We start from the raw sequence: 24,716 nt of genomic DNA on the forward strand, positions 1-24,716 counted from the left end.
CTAATTACCCCCCAATTACCCCTAATTAACCCCAATTACCCCCTCATTAACCCCCCAGCCCCTCATTACCCACTAATTACCCCCTAATTACCCCCAATTCCCACTAATTACCCCCAATTAACCCTAATTTCCCCCTAATTAACCCCCTAATTAACCCCCCAGCCCCTAATTAACACCGTAATTAACCCCCCCAGCCCCTCATTACCCACTAATTACCCCCTAATTACCCCCAATTCCCACTAATTACCCCCAATTAACCCTAATTAATTCCCGCTAATTAACCCTTACTCGTTATCCCCCTCACTGTGGGGGGTCCCAGCACTAATTACCCCCAATTAACCCTAATTACCCCTAATTAACCCCCAAATTACCCCCAATTAACCCTAATTACCCCCAATTACCCATAATTAACCCCCTAATTAACCCCAATTACCCCTAATTAACCCCAATTACCCCCTCATTAACCCCCCCAGCCCCTCATTACCCACTAATTACCCCCTAATTACCCCCAATTCCCACTAATTACCCCCAATTAACCCTAATTAACCCCCTAATTAACCCCCCAGCCCCTAATTAACGCCCTAATTAACCCCCCCAGCCCCTCATTACCCACTAATTACCACTAATTACCCACTAATTACCCCCAATTCCCCCTAATTAATTACCGCTAATTAACCCTTACTCGTTATCCCCCTCACTGTGGGTGGTCCCAGCACTTTGCCCCCGCCCGGAAGTTGGAGGGTCAGCGCCTTCTGGGTGGGCGGGGCCGGAGGAGGCGACGAGCCAATCGGATTCGAGCTCGGAGGGGGCGGGGCCGGTAACGAAGCCACGCCCCCAGCCCCGCCCCCGGCCCCGCCCCCAAGGGAGGAAGGACGGGGCTGGGCCAGGGCGGCCAAGTGGGAGATGGACAGCAGCTCTCCGGCTATTTTGGGGGGAAAAAGGGGGATTTTGGTTAATTTAAGGGTCTATACGGGGTCTATGGGGGTCTATGGGGAGTTATGGGGGTCTATTGGGGGTCTATGGGGGTCTATGGGGGGATATGGGGGTCTATGGGGGGTCTATAGGGGGTCTATAGGGGTCTATGGGGGGATATGGGGGTCTAGAGAGGGTTATGGGGGGGTAAGGGGGTATTATGGGGGTCTATGGGGGTCTATGATGAACTTATGGGGGTCTATGGGGGTCTATGGGGGGTTATGGGGGGTTATGGGGGTATTATGGGGGTCTATGGGGGGTTATGGGGGTATTATGGGGGTCTATGGGGGTCTATGGGGGGTCTATGGGGGTCTATGGGGGGTCTATGGGGGGTTATGGGGGTCTATGGGGGGTCTACGGGGGTCTATGGGGGTCTAGAGTGGGGCGGCCAAGTGGGAGATGGACAGCAGCTCTCCGGCTGGTTTGGGGCAAAAAACGGGGATTTTGGTTAATTTAAGGGTCTATTGGGGTATTATGGGGGTCTATGGGGTGTCTATGGGGAGTTATGGGGGTCTATAGGGGGTTATGGGGGTCTATAGAGCTCTATTGGGGGTCTATGGGGGTCTATGGGGGGATATGGGGGTCTATGGGGGGTCTATGGGGGGTTATGGGGGTATTATGAGGGTCTATAGGGGGTCTATAGGGGTCTATGAGGGGTCTATAGGGGGTCTATAGGGGTCTACGGGGGTCTAGAGTGGGTTATGGGGGGTCTATGGGGGGTCTATAGGGGTCTATGGGGGGTCTATGGGGGGATATGGGGGTCTATGGGGGTCTATAGGGGGTTATGGGGGGTCTAGAGAGGGTTATGGGGGTCTATGGGGGTCTAGAGGGGTCTATGGGGGGTTATGGGGGTCTATAGGGGTCTATGGGTTCTATGGGGGTATTATGGGGGTCTAGGGGGGTTACGAGGGTCTATGGGGGGTCTATGGGGGTCTATGAGGGGATATGGGGGGTCTATAGGGGTCTATTGGGGGGGCTATGGGGGGTTATGGGGGGTCTATGGGGGTCTATAGGGGTCTATGGGGGGTTATGGGGGTATTATGGGGGTCTATGGGTGGTTATGGGGGTCTATGATGAGCTTAGGGGGGTCTATGGGGGTCTATAGAGCTCTATTGGGGGTCTATGGGGGGATATGGGGGTCTAGGGGGGGTTATGGGGGTCTATGGGGGGTTATGGGGGGTCTATGATGAGCTTATGGGGGTCTATGAGGGTCTATGGGGGGTTATGAGGGTCTATGGGGGTCTATAGGGGGTTTATGATGAGCTGATGGGGGTCTATGGGGGTCTATGGGGGGTTATGGGGGGTAATGGGGGTCTATGGGGGCATTATGGGGGTCTATGGGGGCATTATGGGGGTCTATAGGGGGTTTATAGGGGTCTATGGGGGGTTTATAGGGGTCTATGGGGGCATTATGGGGGTCTAGGGTGAATCTTATGGGGTCTCATTAACTGACCCCCCCCCTGTTAATGAAGGGGGTGGGATTTTGGGGTGAAAAAGAGCCATTTTGGGACTTACAGGGCAGCCGGGCCGTCAGGTCGGGAGCCAATAGGAGCCGCTGGGGGCCCCCCCCCATGGGGACAGCAATGGCCGCCAAGGGGGCGGAGCCTGGCTTCGGGGGGGCGGGGCTTGGAGCCGGGGGGCGGGGCTGGGAGCCTGGAGGCGGGGCTACAAAGAGACACGCCCACTTTAGGGTTAAGCCACGCCCACATGCAACAAGCCCCCCCCCCCAGGGGCAAGCCCCGCCCCTTCTCTCCTCCTATTGGCTGTTGTGACAAGCCCCGCCCCCCAATCCCATAAGCCACGCCTTCAACGGGGACACGGCTCCTTACGAAGCTCCGCCCCCTCTCTTTTCCCATTGGCTGTTGTGTCAAGCCCCGCCCCACTTCTCAAGCCCCGCCCCCTTTTGATCATAGCCCCGCCCCCTTTCCCCTCCCATTGGCTGATACAACCCCCTCCACTTCTCAAGCCCCGCCCCCTTGTGAAGCCCCGCCCCTTCTGTACAACCAGGACGTCAATCATGCATAAGCCCCGCCCCTTCTCTCCCTATAGCCATTCCCATTGGTTAATACTCACGGTGGGCGGGGCCTGCAGGAGCCGCAGCCAATAGGGTGGCGGGGGGCGTGGCCCGGGGCGTGGCCAAGGTCAGGCCCAGGTTCAGCCCTAGAGCTTGGGGGGCACTGGGGGTCACTGAGACCCCGGGGGACCCCATAGGGACACTTGGGGACCCCATAGAGACCCCCTGGGACCCCATAGAGACCCCCTGAGACCCCATAGAGACCCCCTGAGACCCTATAGGGACACCTTGAGACCCCATAGAGACCCCCTGGGACCCCATAGAGACCCCTTGGGACCCCATAGTGACCCCTTGGGACCCTATAGGGACACCTTGAGACCCCATAGAGACCCCCTGCGACCCCATAGAGACCCCTTGAGATCCTATATTGACCCCTTGGGACCCCATAGAGACACCTTGAGACCCTATAGGGACACCTTGAGACCCCATAGAGACCCCCTGGGACCCCATAGAGACCCCCTGAGACCCTATAGGGACACCTTGAGACCCTATATTGACCCCTTGGGACCCCATAGGGACCCCCTGAGACCCCATAGAGACCCCTTGGGACCCTATAGAGACCCCCTGGGACCCCATAGAGACCCCTTGAGACCCCATAGGGACCCCCTGGGACCCCATAGAGACCCCCTGGGACCCTATATTGACCCCTTGAGACCCCATAGAGACACCTTGGGACCCTATAGGGACACCTTGGGACCCCATAGAGACCCCCTGAGACCCTACAGGGACCCCTTGAGACCCCATAGAGACCCCTTGGGACCCTATAGAGACCCCCTGGGACCCCATAGTGACCCCCTGAGACCCCATAGAGACCCCTTGAGACCCCATAGAGACCCCCTGGGACCCTATAGTGACCCCTTGGGACCCTATAGAGACCCCCTGGGACCCCATAGAGACCCCCTGAGACCCCATAGAGACACCTTGGGACCCCACTGTGACCCCCTGTGTCCCTATATTGACCCCTTGAGACCCCATAGTGACCCCTTGAGACCCTATAGAGACACCTTGGGACCCCATAGAGACCCCTTGAGACCCTATAGGGACACCTTGAGACCCCATAGAGACCCCTTCGGACCCCATAGGGACCCCTTGGGACCCTATATTGACCCCCTGAGACCCTATAGGGACACCTTCAGACCCCACTGTGACCCCCTGGGACCCTATTGCGGCCCCTGCTGACCCCATAGAGACCCCCTGTGACCCCATAGAGACCCCCTGTGACCCTATAGTGACCCCTTGGGACCCTACAGTGACCCCTTGGGACCCCATAGGGACTCCATGAGACCCCATAGAGACCCCTGGTGACCCTTGGGACCCCATAGTGACCCCTTGGGACCCCATAGAGACCCCCTGAGACCCTATAGAGACCCCTTGAGACCCCATAGAGACCCCTTGAGACCCTATAGAGACCCCTTGAGACCCCATAGAGACCCCCTGAGACCCCATAGAGACCCCTTGGGACCCCACAGGGACCCCCTGTGACCCTATAGAGACCCCTTGAGACCCCATAGGGACCCCCTGAGACCCCACTGTGACCCCTTGAGACCCCATAGGGACCCCCTGAGACCCCACAGGGACCCCCTGTGACCCTATAGAGACCCCTTGAGACCCTATAGAGACCCCCTGAGACCCCATAGGGACCCCTTGGGACCCCATAGGGACCCCTTGGGACCCTATAGGGACCCCCTGTGACCCTATAGAGACCCCCTGAGACCCCATAGAGACCCCCTGGGACCCCATAGAGACCCCTTGAGACCCCATAGGGACCCCCTGAGACCCCATAGGGACACCTTGAGACCCCATAGGGACCCCTTGGGACCCCATAGAGACCCCCTGGGTCGTCACTGTGACTGTAAGGCTGGTTGTCCCCTGCCCTACGCTCTGATTGGCCGATGTTACCCCCTGCCCTGACAATGCTACGCTCTGATTGGCCGATGTTACCCCCTGCCCTGGCAATGCTACGCTCTGATTGGCCGATGTTACCCCCTGCCCTGGCAGCGTTGAGCCCTGATTGGTCAACGTTACCCCCTGCCCTGACAATGCTACGCTCTGATTGGCCGATGTTACCCCCTGCCCTGGCAGCGTTGAGCCCTGATTGGTCAACGTTACCCCCTGCCCTGACAATGCTGCACTCTGATTGGCTGTTACACCCTGCCCAGGCAATGCTACGCTCTGATTGGCCAATGTTACCCCCTGCCCTGGCAGCACTGTGCCCTGATTGGCCAGTGTTACCGCCTGCCCAGGCAACGCTACGCTCTGATTGGCCAATGATACTCCCTGCCCTTGTACCACTACGCTCTGATTGGCCAATGTTACCCCCTGCCCTACGCTCTGATTGGCCAACGTTACACCCTGCCCTGGCACCACTACGTTCTGATTGGCCGACGTTACCCCCTGCCCTGGCAACGCTACACTCTGATTGGTCAACGTTACCCCCTGCCCAGGCAGTGCTATGCTCTGATTGGCCGCTACCCCCTGCCCTGGCACCACTACGCCCTGATTGGTCAACGTTACCCCCTGCCCTGGCAGCATTGCGCCCTGATTGGCCAACGTTACTGCCTGCCCAGGCGATGCTACGCTCTGATTGGCCGCTACCCCCTGCCCAGCCAACACCACGCCCTGATTGGCCAATGTCACACCCTGCCCAGGCAACGCTACGCTCTGATTGGCCAAAGCCACGCCCTGATTGGCCAACGTCACCCCCTGCCCCGTCAATGTCACCCCCTGATTGGCCAGCGTCACCCCCTGCCCCGCCAACGCCACGCTCTGATTGGCCAGCGCTACGCCCTGATTGGTCAACGTTAAGCCCTGCCCCGCCAATGCTACGCCCTGATTGGTCAAGGTCACCCCCTGTGGGGTCAAGGTCACTCCCTGATTGGTGGAGGCCGAGGGGGCGGGGCTGACGAGGAGGGGGCGGGGGCTGTTGAGGAGCAGGACGGCGCGAGGCTCCGCCTTCGGGACCGGCTGGAGCATGCTGGGAAAGGAAAGAGATCATTTGCATGGCATTTGCATAGCATTTGCATAGCCACGCCCACGGCCACACAGTATCCCCCACCCCCCCCCTAAAGTTAAACACAGGGCTCATTTGCATAGCATTTGCATAGCCACGCCCACATAATATAACCCTATATATGGGTCCATATAACCCTATATAACCCTATATATGGGTCCATATAACCCTATATATGGGTCCATATAACCCTATACCCTATATATGGGTCCATATAACCCTATATAGCCCTATATAACCCCATAGAACCCCATAGAACCCCATAGAACCCCATATAACCCCATACATACCCTACATAACCCCATATATCCCCATATAACCCCATATATCCCCATATAACCCCATATAACCCCATAGAACCCCATAGAACCCCATAGAACCCCATATATACCCTATATAACCCCATATAACCCTATATAACCCCATATAACCCCATATAACCCTATATAACCCCATTATAACCCTATATATACCCTATATATACCCTATATAACCCTATATAACCCTATACAACCCCATATAACCCCATACAACCCCATACAACCCCATAGAACCCCATATAACCCCATATAACCCCATAGAACCCCACAGAACCCCACAGAACCCCATAGAACCCCATATAACCCCATATATCCCCATATAACCCCATATAACCCCATATATCCCCATATAACCCCATATAACCCCATATATCCCCATATAACCCCATATAACCCTATATAACCCCATATAACCCCATATAACCCCATATATCCCCATATAACCCCATATAACCCCATATAACCCCATATAACCCCATATATCCCCCATATAACCCCATATAACCCCATATAACCCCATATAACCCTATATAACCCTATATAACCCCATATAACCCCATATAACCCCATATCCCCCCATATAACCCCATATAACCCCATATCCCCCCATATAACCCCATATATAACCCCATGTAACTCCATATAACCCCATATAACCCCATATAACCCCATATAACCCCATATAACCCCATAGATCACCCCATATAACCCCCATATAACCCCATATAACCCCATATAACCCTATATAACCCCATAGAACCCCATATAACCCCATATAACCCCATATAACCCCACATAACCCCACATAACCCTATATAACCCCATATAACCCCATATACCCCCATATAACCCCATATAACCCCATATAACCCCATATAACCCCATATAACCCCATATAACCCCATATAACCCCATATACCCCCATATAACCCCATATAACCCCATATAACCCCATATCCCCCCATATAACCCCATATAACCCCATATAACCCCATATAACCCTATATAACCCCATATAACCCCATATAACCCCATATAACCCCATAGAACCCCATAGAACCCCATAGAACCCCATATACCCCCATACCGGTTGACCTTCATGCGCACGGCTTTGGGTCTTGGTGGTGGGTCGGGGGCGGCAGCGACGTCCTCAATGAAACGCCGTGTGACCCGGAAGCGAGGCAGGAACCAATCAGCTGCGTAGCGCGACACGCGGCCCTCCAATGAGAGCAGGTCAAACGCTGACAGGTCCACGCGCTATAGGGGATCAATGGGGGCACAATGAGATCAATGGGGGCACAATAGGATCAATGGGGGCACAATGAGATCAATGGGGGCACTATGAGATCAATGGGGGCACTATGAGATCAATGGGGGCACAATAGGATCAATGGGGGCACTATGACATCAATGGGGGCACTATGAGATCAATGGGGGCACAATAGGGTCAATGGGGCACAATAGGGTCAATGGGGCTCAATAGGGTCAATGGGGGCCCCCAAATCCCCCCTATTCCCCCCCAAATGCCCCCCATTACCCCCCAAATACCCCTAAACCCTCCCATTACCCCCCATATACCCCAATAACCCCCCCAAATACCCCCAAATACCCCCAAATCCCCCTATAGCCCCCCAAATCCCCCCTATAACCCCCCAAATCCCCCCTATAACCCCCCAAATCCCCCCTATAACCCCCCTATAACCCCCCAAATCCCCCCTATAACCCCCCCAATTACCCCCAAATCCCCCTATAACCCCCCAATTAACCCCAAATCCCCCTCATTATCCCCCAAATCCCCCTTATAACCCCCCTATAACCCCCCAAATCCCCCTATAACCCCCCAAAATCCCCCTATAACCCCCCAAAATCCCCCCTATAACCCCCCAAATCCCCCCTATTACCCCCCAATTACCCCCCAAATCCCCCTATAACCCCCCAAATCCCCCCCATAACCCCCCAATTACCCCCTATAACCCCATTATCCCCCTATAACCCCCCAATTACCCCCCAAATCCCCCCTATAACCCCCCAAATCCCCCCTATAATCCCCATTACCCCCCTATAACCCCCCAATTACCCCCCAAATCCCCCTATAACCCCCCAAATCCCCCCTATTACCCCCCAAATCCCCCTATAACCCCCCAAATCCCCCTATAACCCCCCAATTACCCCCCAAATCCCCCCTATAACCCCCCAATTACCCCCCAAATCCCCCTATAATGCCCCAAATCCCCCTATAGCCCCCCAATTACCCCCCAAATCCCCCTCATTATCCCCCAAATCCCCCTATAACCCCACAAATCCCCCCTATAACCCCCCAATTACCCCCCAAATCCCCCTATAACCCCCCAATTACCCCCCAAATCCCCCTATAACCCCCCAAATCCCCCTATAACCCCCCAATTACCCCCCAAATCCCCCCTATAACCCCCCAATTACCCCCCAAATCCCCCTATAATGCCCCAAATCCCCCTATAGCCCCCCAATTACCCCCCAAATCCCCCTCATTATCCCCCAAATCCCCCTATAACCCCACAAATCCCCCCTATAACCCCCCAATTACCCCCCAAATCCCCCTATAACCCCCCAATTACCCCCCAAATCCCCCTATAACCCCCCAATTACCACCCAAATCCCCCTATAACCCCCCAAATCCCCCCTATAACCCCCTATAATCCCCATTACCCCCCTATAACCCCCCTATAACCCCCCAAATCCCCCCTATAACCCCCCAAATCCCCCCTATAACCCCCCAATTACCCCCTATATCCCCCCATTGCCCCCCATTATCACCTGAAATGGGTCAGGGTCCAGCGCCCTGATAACGAGGGACGCGGTAACGAAGCAGATACCCCCAATACCCCCATTACCCCCCCTATAACCCCCCAATATACCCCCAAATCCCCTTATAACCCCCCTATTACCCCCTATAACCCCCCTATAACCCCCTATATCCCCCCTATAACCCCATATTATCACCTGAAATGGGTCAGGGTCCAGCGCCCTGATAACGAGGGAGGCGGTAACGAAGCAGATACCCCCAATACCCCCCTATAGCCCCCTATTACCCCCCAAATCCCCCCTAAAACCCCCCTATAACCCCCTATAACCCCCCATTACCCCCCTATAACCCCATATTATCACCTGAAATGGGTCGGGGTCCAGCGCCCTGATAACGAGGGACGCGGTAACAAAGCAGATACCCCCAATACCCCCCAATATACCCCCATTACCCCTCTATAACCCCCCAATTACCCCCTATAACCCCCCAATTACCTCTATAACCCCCCAAATCCCCCCTATAACCCCCCAATATACCCCCAAATCCCCCCTATAACCCCCATTACCCCCCTATAACCCCCCTATAACCCCCCATTATCACCTGAAATGGGTCTGGGTCCAGCACCCTGATAACGAGGGATGCAGTAACGAAGCAGATACCCCAATACCCCCCCTATAACCCCCCAATATACCCCCTATAATCCCCCAAATCCCCCTATAACCCCCCTATAACCCCCCATTACCCCCCTATAGCCCCCCAAATCCCCCTATAACCCCCCTATAACCCCATATTATCACCTGAAATGGGTCGGGGTCCAGCGCCCTGATAACGAGGGACGCGGTAACGAAGCAGATACCCCCAATACCCCCCTATAACCCCCCAAATCCCCCCTATAACCCCCCAAATCCCCCCTATAACCCCTCAAATAACCCCATTACCCCCCTATAACCCCCCAAATCCCCCTTATAACCCCCCAATTACCCCCTATAACCCCATATTATCACCTGAAATGGGTCTGGGTCCAGCGCCCTGATAACGAGGGATGCGGTAACGAAGCAGATACCCCCAATACCCCCCAATATACCCCCCTATAACCCCCCAAATCCCCCTATAACCCCCCTATAACCCCCCAAATCCCCCTATAACCCCCCTATAACCCCATATTATCACCTGAAATGGGTCGGGGTCCAGCGCCCTGATAACGAGGGATGTGGTAACGAAGCAGATACCCCCAATACCCCCCAATATACCCCATTACCCCCCAATATACCCCCAAATCCCCCCCATTACCCCCCTATAACCCCCCAAATCCCCCTATATCCCCCCTATAACCCCATATTATCACCTGAAATGGGTCGGGGTCCAGTGCCCTGATAACGAGGGATGCGGTAACGAAGCAGATACCCCCAATACCCCCCAATATACCCCTATAACCCCCCAAATCCCCCCTATAACCCCCCTATTACCCCCCAAATCCCCCTATAACCCCCCAATTACCCCCCTATAACCCCATATTATCACCTGAAATGGGTCTGGGTCCAGCGCCCTGATAACGAGGGACGCGGTAACGAAGCAGATACCCCCAATACCCCCCATTACCCCCCCTATAACCCCCCAAATCCCCCCCATTACCCCCCTATAACCCCCCAAATCCCCCCTATAACCCCCCATTATCACCTGAAATGGGTCTGGGTCCAGCGCCCTGATAACGAGGGAGGCGGTAACGAAGCAGATACCCCCAATACCCCCCTATAGCCCCCTATTACCCCCCAAATCCCCCCTAAAACCCCCCTATAACCCCCTATAACCCCCCATTACCCCCCTATAACCCCATATTATCACCTGAAATGGGTCTGGGTCCAGCGCCCTGATAACGAGGGACGCGGTAACAAAGCAGATACCCCCAATACCCCCCAATATACCCCCATTACCCCTCTATAACCCCCCAATTACCCCCTATAACCCCCCAATTACCTCTATAACCCCCCAAATCCCCCCTATAACCCCCCAATATACCCCCAAATCCCCCCTATAACCCCCATTACCCCCCTATAACCCCCCTATAACCCCCCATTATCACCTGAAATGGGTCTGGGTCCAGCACCCTGATAACGAGGGATGCAGTAACGAAGCAGATACCCCAATACCCCCCCTATAACCCCCCAATATACCCCCTATAATCCCCCAAATCCCCCTATAACCCCCCTATAACCCCCCATTACCCCCCTATAGCCCCCCAAATCCCCCTATAACCCCCCTATAACCCCATATTATCACCTGAAATGGGTCGGGGTCCAGCGCCCTGATAACGAGGGACGCGGTAACGAAGCAGATACCCCCAATACCCCCCTATAACCCCCCAAATCCCCCCTATAACCCCCCAAATCCCCCCTATAACCCCTCAAATAACCCCATTACCCCCCTATAACCCCCCAAATCCCCCTTATAACCCCCCAATTACCCCCTATAACCCCATATTATCACCTGAAATGGGTCTGGGTCCAGCGCCCTGATAACGAGGGATGCGGTAACGAAGCAGATACCCCCAATACCCCCCAATATACCCCCCTATAACCCCCCAAATCCCCCTATAACCCCCCTATAACCCCCCAAATCCCCCTATAACCCCCCTATAACCCCATATTATCACCTGAAATGGGTCGGGGTCCAGCGCCCTGATAACGAGGGATGTGGTAACGAAGCAGATACCCCCAATACCCCCCAATATACCCCATTACCCCCCAATATACCCCCAAATCCCCCCCATTACCCCCCTATAACCCCCCAAATCCCCCTATATCCCCCCTATAACCCCATATTATCACCTGAAATGGGTCGGGGTCCAGTGCCCTGATAACGAGGGATGCGGTAACGAAGCAGATACCCCCAATACCCCCCAATATACCCCTATAACCCCCCAAATCCCCCTATAACCCCCCTATTACCCCCCAAATCCCCCTATAACCCCCCAATTACCCCCCTATAACCCCATATTATCACCTGAAATGGGTCTGGGTCCAGCGCCCTGATAACGAGGGACGCGGTAACGAAGCAGATACCCCCAATACCCCCCATTACCCCCCCTATAACCCCCCAAATCCCCCCCATTACCCCCCTATAACCCCCCAAATCCCCCCTATAACCCCCCATTATCACCTGAAATGGGTCTGGGTCCAGCGCCCTGATAACGAGGGAGGCGGTAACGAAGCAGATACCCCCAATACCCCCCTATAGCCCCCTATTACCCCCCAAATCCCCCCTAAAACCCCCCTATAACCCCCTATAACCCCCCATTACCCCCCTATAACCCCATATTATCACCTGAAATGGGTCTGGGTCCAGCGCCCTGATAACGAGGGACGCGGTAACAAAGCAGATACCCCCAATACCCCCCAATATACCCCCATTACCCCTCTATAACCCCCCAATTACCCCCTATAACCCCCCAATTACCTCTATAACCCCCCAAATCCCCCCTATAACCCCCCAATATACCCCCAAATCCCCCCTATAACCCCCATTACCCCCCTATAACCCCCCTATAACCCCCCATTATCACCTGAAATGGGTCTGGGTCCAGCACCCTGATAACGAGGGATGCAGTAACGAAGCAGATACCCCAATACCCCCCCTATAACCCCCCAATATACCCCCTATAATCCCCCAAATCCCCCTATAACCCCCCTATAACCCCCCATTACCCCCCTATAGCCCCCCAAATCCCCCTATAACCCCCCTATAACCCCATATTATCACCTGAAATGGGTCGGGGTCCAGCGCCCTGATAACGAGGGACGCGGTAACGAAGCAGATACCCCCAATACCCCCCTATAACCCCCCAAATCCCCCCTATAACCCCCCAAATCCCCCTATAACCCCTCAAATAACCCCATTACCCCCCTATAACCCCCCAAATCCCCCTTATAACCCCCCAATTACCCCCTATAACCCCATATTATCACCTGAAATGGGTCTGGGTCCAGCGCCCTGATAACGAGGGATGCGGTAACGAAGCAGATACCCCCAATACCCCCCAATATACCCCCCTATAACCCCCCAAATCCCCCTATAACCCCCCTATAACCCCCCAAATCCCCCTATAACCCCCCTATAACCCCATATTATCACCTGAAATGGGTCGGGGTCCAGCGCCCTGATAACGAGGGATGTGGTAACGAAGCAGATACCCCCAATACCCCCCAATATACCCCATTACCCCCCAATATACCCCCAAATCCCCCCCATTACCCCCCTATAACCCCCCAAATCCCCCTATATCCCCCCTATAACCCCATATTATCACCTGAAATGGGTCGGGGTCCAGTGCCCTGATAACGAGGGATGCGGTAACGAAGCAGATACCCCCAATACCCCCCAATATACCCCTATAACCCCCCAAATCCCCCCTATAACCCCCCTATTACCCCCCAAATCCCCCTATAACCCCCCAATTACCCCCCTATAACCCATATTATCACCTGAAATGGGTCTGGTCCAGCGCCCTGATAACGAGGACGCGGTAACGAAGCAGATACCCCCAATACCCCCCATTACCCCCCCTATAACCCCCCAAATCCCCCCCATTACCCCCCTATAACCCCCCAAATCCCCCCTATAACCCCCCATTATCACCTGAAATGGGTCTGGGTCCAGCGCCCTGATAACGAGGGAGGCGGTAACGAAGCAGATACCCCAATACCCCCCTATAGCCCCCTATTACCCCCCAAATCCCCCCTATAAAACCCCCCTATAACCCCCTATAACCCCCCATTACCCCCCTATAACCCCATATTATCACCTGAAATGGGTCTGGGTCCAGCGCCCTGATAACGAGGGACGCGGTAACAAAGCAGATACCCCCAATACCCCCCAATATACCCCCATTACCCCTCTATAACCCCCCAATTACCCCCTATAACCCCCCAATTACCTCTATAACCCCCCAAATCCCCCCTTATAACCCCCCAATATACCCCCAAATCCCCCCTATAACCCCCATTACCCCCCTATAACCCCCCTATAACCCCCCATTATCACCTGAAATGGGTCTGGGTCCAGCGCCCTGATAACGAGGGAGGCGGTAACGAAGCAGATACCCCCAATACCCCCCTATAACCCCCCAAAATACCCCCAATAGCCCCCTATAACCCCCCTATAACCCCCCAAATCCCCCCTATAACCCCATATTATCACCTGAAATGGGTCGGGGTCCAGCGCCCTGATAACGAGGGAGGCGGTAACGAAGCAGATACCCCCAATACCCCCCTATAACCCCCCAAAATACCCCCAATAGCCCCTATAACCCCCCTATAACCCCCCAAATCCCCCCTATAACCCCATATTATCACCTGAAATGGGTCTGGGTCCAGCGCCCTGATAACGAGGGATGCGGTAACGAAGCAGATACCCCCAATACTCCCCTATTACCCCCCAATTACCCCTATAACCCCCCAAGTACCCCTATAACCCCCCTATAACCCCCAAATCCCCCTATAACCCCCCTATTACCCCCCATTATCACCCTGAAATGGGTCGGGGTCCAGCGCCCTGATAACGAGGGATGCGGTAACGAAGCAGATACCCCCAATACCCCCCAATATACCCCCTATAACCCCCCAAATCCCCCCTATAACCCCCAATTACCCCCTAAATCCCCCTATAAACCCCCCAATACCCCCCTATTACCCCCTATAACCCCCTATAACCCCCCAAATCCCCTATAACCCCCCAAATCCCCCCTATGACCCCCCTATAACCCCCCAAATCCCCCCTATAACCCCCCAAATCCCCCTATAACCCCCCAATTACCCCCAAATCCCCCTATAACCCCCCAAATCCCCCTATAACCCCCCTATAACCCCCCAAATTACCCCTATAACCCCCCAAATCCCCCCTATAACCCCCAATTACCCCCCTATAACCCCATATTATCACCTGAAATGGGTCGGGGTCCAACGCCCTGATAACGAGGGACGCGGTAACGAAGCAGATACCCCCAATACCCCCAATATACCCCCAAATCCTCTCCATTACCCCCCAATACACCCCCAAATCCCCCTATAACCCCCCAATTACCCCCTATAACCCCATATTATCACCTGAAATGGGTCTGGGTCAAACGCCCTGATAACGAGGGAGGCGGTAACGAAGCAGATACCCCCAATACCCCCCTATTACCCCCTATAACCCCCCAATTACCCCCAAATCCCCCCTATAACCCCCCAAATCCCCCTATAACCCCCCTATAACCCCCCAAACCCCCCTATAACCCCCCTATAACCCCCCTATTACTCCCCAAATCCCCCCTATAACCCCCCTATAACCCGCCAAATCCCCTTATAACCCCCCAATTACCCCCAAATCCCCCTGTAACCCCCCAAATTCCCCTATAACCCCCCAAATCCCCCTAATATACCCCCCAAATCCCCCTATAACCCCCATTACCGCCCTATAACCCCCCTATAACCCCATATTATCACCTGAAATGGGTCTGGGTCCAACGCTCTGATAACGAGGGAGGCGGTAACGAAGCAGATGCCGTCGGTGATGAATGGGGAGTGGATGGGCCGCGGGTCGAACAGGTCGGGATGGTTGCAGACCTTGCGCAGCTGCATCAGGACGTTGATGACGCTCATGAAGTGGCCGCTGGCCAACGTCGCCTTGGTGCTATGGGGCAGGAAACGGCACTTATGGGGCTGACTTGGGGGGTGATGGTATCCTATATCCCATATCCCCCCCCAATGGGGTTATCGACCCCCAGAGACCCCAAATTGGGCCAATCTGACCCCAAAATGGGGCCATTTTGACCCCCAAAAGGCACTTATGGTGCTATGGGGCAGGAAACGGCACTTATGGGGCTGACTTGGGGGGCTAGGGGGTGATCATATCCCATATCCCCCCCCCTATGGGGTTATTGACCCCAAACACCCCAAATTGGGCCAATCTGACCCCAAAATGAGGCCATTTAGACCCCCAAAAGGCACTTATGGGGCTGACTTGGGGGGTGATGGTATCCTATATCCCATATCCCCCCCCCTATGGGGTTATTGACCTCCAAAGACCCCAAATTGGGCCAATCTGACCCCAAAATGGGGCCATTTTGACCCCCAAAAGGCACTTATGGGGCTGACTTGGGGGGCTGGGGGGTGATCATATCCCATATCCCCCCCTATGGGGTTACCGACCCCCAAAGACCCCAAATTGGGCCATATCCCCCCATAGGACTCCCATATCCCCCCATAGGACCCCATTTCCCCCCATATCCCCCCATAGGACCCCCATATCCCCCCATAGGACCCCCATATCCCCACATAGGGACCCCATTTCCCCTAATAAGGCCCTATTTCCCCCCATATCCCCCCATAGGACCCCATTTCCCCCCCATTAACACCCCATAGGACCCCCATATCCCCCCATAGGACCCCTATATCCCCCCATATCCCCCCATATCCCCCCATAGGACCCCTATATCCCCCCATAGGACCCCTATATCCCCCCATAGGACCCCCATATCCCCCCATAGGACCCCATTTCCCCCCATTAACACCCCATAGGACCCCCATATCCCCCCATAGGACCCCTATATCCCCCCATATCCCCCCATAGGACCCCTATATCCCCCACAGGGACCCCTATATCCCCCCATAGGACCCCTATATCCCCCCATAGGACCCCCATATCCCCCCATAGGACCCCTATATCCCCCCAAAAGACCCCATTTCCCCCATTAACACCCCATAGGACTCCCATATCCCCCCATAGGACTCCCATATCCCCCCATAGGACCCCATATCCCCCCATAGGGACCCCATTTCCCCTAATAAGGCCCTATATCCCCCATAGGGACCCCCATTTCCCCCCATAGGGACCCCATTTCCCCTACTAAGGCCTATTTCCCCCCATATCCCCCCATAGGACCCCCATATCCCCCCATAGGACCCCATTTCCCCCCATTAAACACCCCATAGGACCCCCATATCCCCCCATATCCCGCCATATCCCCCCATAGGACCCCATATCCCCCCATAGGGACCCCCATATCCCCCCATAGGACCCCTATATCCCCCATATCCCCCCATAGGACCCCCATATCCCCCCATAGGACCCCTATATCCCCCCATATCCCCCCATAGGACCCCTATATCCCCCCATATCCCCCCATAGGACCGCTATATCCCCCCATAGGACCCCCATATCCCCCCATAGGACCCCCATATCCCCTAATAAGGCCCTATTTCCCCCCACATCCCCCCATAGGACCCCCATATCCCCCCACAGGACCCCCATATCCCCCCATATCCCCCATAGGACCCCTATATCCCCCCATATCCCCCCATAGGACCGCTATATCCCCCCATAGGACCCCCATATCCCCCCATAGGACCCCCATATCCCCCCACAGAGACCCCATTTCCCCTACTAAGGCCCTATTTCCCCCCATATCCCCCCATAGGACCCCATATCCCCCCATAGGACCCCCATATCCCCCCATATTACCCCATATCCCCCCATAGGGACCCCCATATCCCTCCATAGGACCCCCATATCCCCCCATAGGACCCCTATATCTCCCCATATCCCCCCATAGGACTTCATATCCCCCCATAGGACCCCCATATCCCCCCATAGGGACCCCATTTCCCCTATTAAGGCCCTATATCCCCCTATATCCCCCCATAAAACCCCCATATCCCCCCATAGGACCCCCATATCCCCCCATAGGACCCCCATATCCCCTAATAAGGCCCTATTTCCCCCCATATACCCCCATAGGACCCCCATATCCCCCCATAGGGACCCCATATCCCCCCATTTCCCCACCTGGCCTGAGCCATGAAGTCGTCGTACAGGAACCGCTGCCTCTTGGACAGGCGGCACCTCAAGACGTGCTCGTATTTCTTGGGCATCTGCTTCTCCACGTCCACCTTGAGCCGGCGCAGCAGGAACGGACGGAGCACCTGGGGGGGAATGGGGGGAAATGGGGGAGATATGGGGGAAAATGGGGTCAGAATGAGGAGATATGGGGGGGAATGGGGAGAAATGGGGAGATATGGGGGGAATGGGGGGGCAATGGGGGGAAATGGGGAGATATAGGGTCAAAATGGGGGGATATGGGGGGAAATGGGGGGAAATGGGGGGGCAATGGGGAGATATGGGGTCAAAATGGGGGAAAATGGGGAGATATGGGGGGAAATGGGGTCAAAATGGGGGGAAATGGGGAGATATGGGGTCAAAATGGGGAGATATGGGGTCAAAATGGGGGGAAATGGGGTCAAAATGGGGAGAAATGGGGGGAAATGGGGTCAGAATGGGGAGATATGGGGGGAAATGGGGAGAAATGGGGGGAAATGGGGGAGAAATGGGGGGGAAATGGGGAGAAATGGGGGAGATATGGGGTCAAAATAGGGAGATATAGTGAGATATGGGGAGAAATGGGGTCAAAATGGGGAGATATGGGGGGAAATGGGGGGGAAATAGGGGGGCAGTGGGGTCAAAATGGGGAGATATCCCCTTCTATACCCCCATATACCCCTTTAATACCCCCATATACCCCCCTATATCCCCCATATCACCCCATATCTCTTATCTCTTATCTCTTATCAGTTACCTTGTGCAATCTCTTTACCAGCCCGTCGTTGTACTCCTGGCTGCCCTCTATCCTTATCCCCCCCTATACCTCCCATATCTCCCTTTATACCCCCCATATCCCCCTTTATACCCCCATATACCCCCATATATCACCCCATATCTCTTATCTCTTATCAGTTACCTTGTGCAATCTCTTTACCAGCCCGTCGTTGTACTCCTGGCTGCCCTCTATCCTTATACCCCCCTATACCCCCCATATCCCCCTTTAATACCCCCATATACCCCCATATACCCCTTTAATACCCCCATATCCCCCTTTAATACCCCCATATACCCCCCTACATCCCCCATATCACCCCATATCTCTTATCTCTTATCTCTTATCAGTTACCTTGTGCAATCTCTTTACCAGCCCGTCGTTGTACTCCTGGCTGCCCTCTATCCTTATACCCCCATATACCCCCCATATCCCCCTTTAACACCCCTATATACCCCCATATCACCCCATATCTCTTATCTCTTATCACTTACCTTGTGCAGTCTCTTTACCAGCCCATCATTGTACTCCTGGCTGCCCTCTATCCTTATACCCCCATATACCCCCCATATCCCCCTTTAATACCCCCATATACCCCCTTATACCCCCATATCACCCCATATCACCCCCTATCTCTTATCTCTTATCTCTTACCAGTTACCTTCTGCAGTCTCTTTACCAGCCCGTCGTTGTACTCCTGGCTGCCCTCTATCCTTATCCCCCCCTATACCCCCATATACCCCTTTAACACCCCCATATACCCCTATATACCCCCCTACATCCCTCATATACCCCCATATCACCCCATATCTCTTATCTCTTATCTCTTATCAATTACCTTATGTAATCTCTTGACCAGCCCATCATTGTACTCCTGGCTGCCCTCTATCCTTATACCCCCATATCCTCCTTTAATACCCCCATATACCCCCTTAATACCCCCATATACCCCCCTATATCCCCCATATCTCTTATCTCTTATCTCTTATCAGTTACCTTGTGCAATCTCTTGACCAGCCCGTCGTTGTACTCCTGGCTGCCCTCTATCCTTATACCCCCCTATACCCCCATATACCCCCCATATCCCCCCTTAATACCCCCATATACCCCTATATCCCCCCATATACCCCCATATATCACCCCATATCTCTCATCTCTTATCTCTTATCAGTTACCTTGTGCAGTCTCTTTACCAGCCCATCGTTGTACTCCTGGCTGCCCTCTATCCTTATACCCCCCTATACCCCCATATACCCCCCATATCCCCCTTAATACCCCCATATACCCCCTTTTGCCCCCCATATACCCCCATATATCACCCCATATCTCTTATCTCCTATCTCTTATCAGTTACCTTGTGCAATCTCTTGACCAGCCCATCGTTGTACTCCTGGCTGCCCTCTATCCTTATACCCCCATATACCCCCATATACCCCCTTTTATACCCCCATATACCCCTATATCCCCCCCATATACCCCCCTATATCCCCCATATCACCCCATATCTCTTATCTCTTATCAGTTACCTTGTGCAATCTCTTGACCAGCCCATCGTTGTACTCCTGGCTGCCCTCTATCCTTATCCCCCCCTATACCCCCATATACCCCCCATATCCCCCTTTAATACCCCCATATACCCCCTTAATACCCCCATATACCCCCATATACCCCCCTACATCCCCCATATCACCCCATATCTCTTATCTCTTATCAGTTACCTTGTGCAATCTCTTTACCAGCCCATCGTTGTACTCCTGGCTGCCCTCTATCCTTATACCCCCCTATACCCCCATATACCCCCCATATCCCCCTTTAACACCCCCATATCCCCCTTAATACCCCCCTACATCCCCCTTATACCCCCATATCACCCCATATCTCTTATCTCTTATCAGTTACCTTGTGCAGCCTCTTTACCAGCCCATCATTGTACTCCTGGCTGCCCTCTATCCTTATCCCCCCCTATACCCCCCATATACCCCCTTAATACCCCCATATATCCCCCATATACCCCTCTATATCCCCCATATCACCCCATATCTCTTATCTCTTATCTCTTATCAGTTACCTTGTGCAATCTCTTTACCAGCCCATCATTGTACTCCTGGCTGCCCTCTATCCTTATACCCCCCTATACCCCCATATACCCCCCATATCCCCCTTTAACACCCCCATATACCCCTATATCCCCCCCTTATAACCCACTATATCCCCCATATCACCCCATATCTCTTATCTCTTATCTCTTATCAGTTACCTTGTGCAATGTCTTGACCAGCCCATCGTTGTACTCCTGGCTGCCCTCTATCCTTATACCCCCCTATACCCCCATATACCCCCCATATCCCCCTTTAATACCCCCATATACCCCCATATCCCCCCCTATATCCCCCATATCACCCCATATCTCTTATCTCTTATCTCTTATCAATTACCTTATGTAATCTCTTGACCAGCCCATCGTTGTACTCCTGGCTGCCCTCTATCCTTATCCCCCCCTATACCCCCATATCCCCTTTAACACCCCCATATACCCCTATATCCCCCCCATATACCCCCCTATATCCCCCATATCACCCCATATCTCTTATCTCTTATCTCTTATCACTTACCTTGTGCAATCTCTTTACCAGCCCATCATTGTACTCCTGGCTGCCCTCTATCCTTATACCCCCCTATACCCCCCATATCCCCCTTAATACCCCCATATCCCCCCTTATACCCCCATATCACCCCATATCTCTTATCTCTTATCTCTTATCAATTACCTTGTGCAGTCTCTTTACCAGCCCGTCGTTGTACTCCTGGCTGCCCTCTATCCTTATACCCCCCTATACCCCCCTATACCCCCCATATCCCCATATACCCCCATATACCCCCCTATATCCCCCATATCACCCCATATCTCTTATCTCTTATCTCTTATCAGTTACCTTGTGCAGTCTCTTGACCAGCCCGTCGTTGTACTCCTGGCTGCCCTCTATCCTTATCCCCCCCTATACCCCCATATACCCCCATTATACCCCCATATCCCCCTATATCCCCCCCATATCCCCCCCTATATCCCCCATATCACCCCATATCTCTTATCTCTTATCTCTTATCAATTACCTTATGTAATCTCTTTACCAGCCCATCATTGTACTCCTGGCTGCCCTCTATCATGCCGGTCAATGGGTTTGAGAACCACTCCTTGAACTCGCGGTGGGACTGGAAGACGTGGGGCATCAAAAAGTGCATCAGGGACCACAGCTCCATCAGGCTGTTCTGCAGGGGGGTCCCCGTCAGCAGCAGGCGGCGCTGGCTGATAAGAGACAAGAGATAAGAGATAAGGGGAGATATGGGGAGATATAGGGGGATATGAAGGGATATAGGGGGTAATAGGGGGATATGGGGGGATATGGGGGGTAATAAGGGTATATGGGGGTATATGGGGGGGTAATAAGGGGATATGGGGGATATAGGGGATATGGGGGTATATAGGGAGGTATGGGGGTATATGGGGGGGTATATGGGGGGATATAGGGGTATATGAAGGGATATGGGGGGATATGGGGGAATATGGGGGGATATAGGGGGATTATGGGGGGATTATGGGAGGAATATGGGAGGATATGGGAGGATATGGGGGGTAATAGGGGGATATAGGGGGATATAGGGGGATATGGGGGGATATGGGGGGATATGGAGGGATATGGGGGGATATGGGGGGATATGGGGGGATATGGGGTGATATGGGGGGATATGGGGGGATATGGGGGGATATAGGGAGGTATGGGGGTATATGGGGGGGTAATAAGGGGATATGGGGGGAATATGGGGGGATATGGGGGGATATGGGGGGATATGGTGGGATATGGGGGGTAATAAGGGGATAAGGGGGGTTTGGGGGGGATATGAGGGGTATATGAAGGGATATGGGGGGGTAATAAGGGGATATGGGGGGAATATGGGGGGATATGGGGGGATATGGGGGGATATGGGAGGATAATAAGGGGATATAGGGGATATGGGGGTACATGGGGGGATATGGGGGGTAATAAGGGGATAAGGGGGGATATGGGGGGATATAGGGGGATATAGGGAGGTATGGGGGTATATGGGGGGGTAATAAGGGGATATGGGGGGATATGGGGGGTAACAGGGGGATATGGGGGGGTATGAAGGTGTAATAGGGGGATATGAGGGGTAACAGGGGGATGAGGGGGGTGATGGGGGGGGGTACAGATAAAACTCCCCCAAACCCCCCAAAATGACCCCAAAACCCCCTAAGCCCTATTTCCCCCCATATCCCCCCATAGGGACCCCATATCCGCCCATAGGGTCCCCATTTCCCCTATTAAGGCCCTATTTCCCCCCATATCCCCCCATATGACCCCATTTCCCCTAATAAGGCCCTATTTCCCCCCATATCCCCCATATGACCCCATTTCCCCTACTAAGGCCCTATTTCCCCCCATATCCCTCCATAGGGACCCCATATCCCCCATAGGGACCCCATTTCCCCTATTAAGGCCCTATTTCCCCCCATATCCCCCCATTAACACCCCATAGGACCCCCATATCCCCCCATATCCCCCCATAGGGACCCCATTTCCCCTACTAAGGCCCTATTTCCCCCCATATCCCCACATTAACACCCCATAGGGACCCCATATCCCCCCATATCCCCCTAGGGACCCCATATCCCCCCATATCCCCCCTTAGGGACCCCATATCCCCCCATAGGGACCCCATTTCCCCTACTAAGGCCCTATTTCCCCCCATATCCCCCCATTTCCTCCCCATTTCCCCCCATATCCCCCATAGGACTCCATTCCCCCCATTAACACCCCATAGGGACCCCATTTCTCCCCATATCCCCCCATAGGACTCCATTCCCCCCATTAACACCCCATAGGGACCCCATTTCCCCCCATATCCCCCCATAGGACTCCATTCCCCCCATTAACACCCCATATCCCCCCATAGGGACCCCATATCCCCCCATTTTCTCCCCATTTCCCCTAATAAACCCCCCCCTTGTTCCACCTGTTGAAGTTGAGCAGCGACTGCCAGCGCTGGGACTTGAAGTTCTTGATGTTCTGGGCCTCGTCCAGGATCAAATACTTCCAGTTCTTCCTGCGAAACGCTTGGTGGTCCTGCAGCACCAGCTTGTACGACGTGATGCACACGTGGAACGCGTTGGGCTTCGTCCAGCCCTATGGGATAAGGGAGAGATTGAATGTATATGGGGTCGGGGTAGGGATGTATGGGGGAATAGAGTGGGATATGGAGGGATATGGGGGGTAATAGGGGGATATGGGGGGATATGGGGGTGTTATGGGGGGATATGGAGGGATATAGGGGGATATGAGGGTGTTATAGGGGGATATGGGGGTGTTATGGGGGGATATGGGGGTGTTATGGGGGGATATGGGGGGATATGAGGGTGTTATGGGGGGATATAGGGGGATACGAGGGTGTTATGGGGGGATATGGGGAGTAATAGGGGGATATGGGGGTGTTATGGCTGGATATGGGGGGATATAGGGGGATATGAGGGTGTTATGGGGGATATGGGGGTGTTATAGGGGGATATGGGGGAATATGAGGGTGTTATGGGGGGATATGGGGGTGTTATGGGGGGATATGGGGGTGTTATAGGGGGATATGGGGGGATATGGGGGGTAATAGGGGGATATGAGGGTGTTATGGGGGGATATGGGGGGATATAGGGGGATATAGGGGGATATGAGGGTGTTATGAGGAATATGGGGGTGTTATGGGGGGTATGGGGGGTGTTATGGGGGAATATAGGGGGATATGAGGGTGTTATGGGGGGATATGGGGGGTAATAGGAGAATATAGGGGGATATGAGGGTGTTATGGGGGGATATGGGGGGATATGGGGGTAATAGGGGGATATAGGGGGATATGAGGGTGTTATGGGG

The 24,716-nt window shown here is 54.2% G+C and overlaps 1 protein-coding gene across 2 annotated transcripts in view; it reads right to left on the reverse strand.

Moving 5' to 3' along the window:
* Positions 1-1,299: 1,299 nt before the first annotated feature.
* LOC107307746 (chromatin remodeling protein SRCAP-like) overlaps positions 1,300-24,716 on the reverse strand; it is a 33,469-nt gene continuing 10,052 nt past the window's right edge. The window contains exons 5-12 of one of the 2 annotated variants that reach the window (XM_085533320.1): positions 23,815-23,984; positions 21,895-22,087; positions 17,979-18,115; positions 15,638-15,824; positions 7,464-7,633; positions 3,046-6,020; positions 2,488-2,637; positions 1,300-1,390 (exon numbers count right to left, since the gene is read on the reverse strand). In XM_085533320.1, coding sequence (XP_085389446.1) covers positions 1,347-1,390; positions 2,488-2,637; positions 3,046-6,020; positions 7,464-7,633; positions 15,638-15,824; positions 17,979-18,115; positions 21,895-22,087; positions 23,815-23,984 — 4,026 coding nt within the window. In that variant the 3' untranslated portion in view covers positions 1,300-1,346. Of the gene's footprint in view, positions 1,391-2,487; positions 2,638-3,045; positions 6,021-7,463; positions 7,634-15,637; positions 15,825-17,978; positions 18,116-21,894; positions 22,088-23,814; positions 23,985-24,716 lie in introns of those variants that run through there. The other variant, XR_014941088.1, reaches the window with a different exon arrangement.

The sequence above is a fragment of the Coturnix japonica genome, unplaced genomic scaffold (assembly GCF_054131305.1).
Source record: "Coturnix japonica strain WE unplaced genomic scaffold, WE-NBRP24 Scf058, whole genome shotgun sequence".
NCBI classification, from domain to species: Eukaryota; Metazoa; Chordata; class Aves; order Galliformes; family Phasianidae; genus Coturnix; species Coturnix japonica.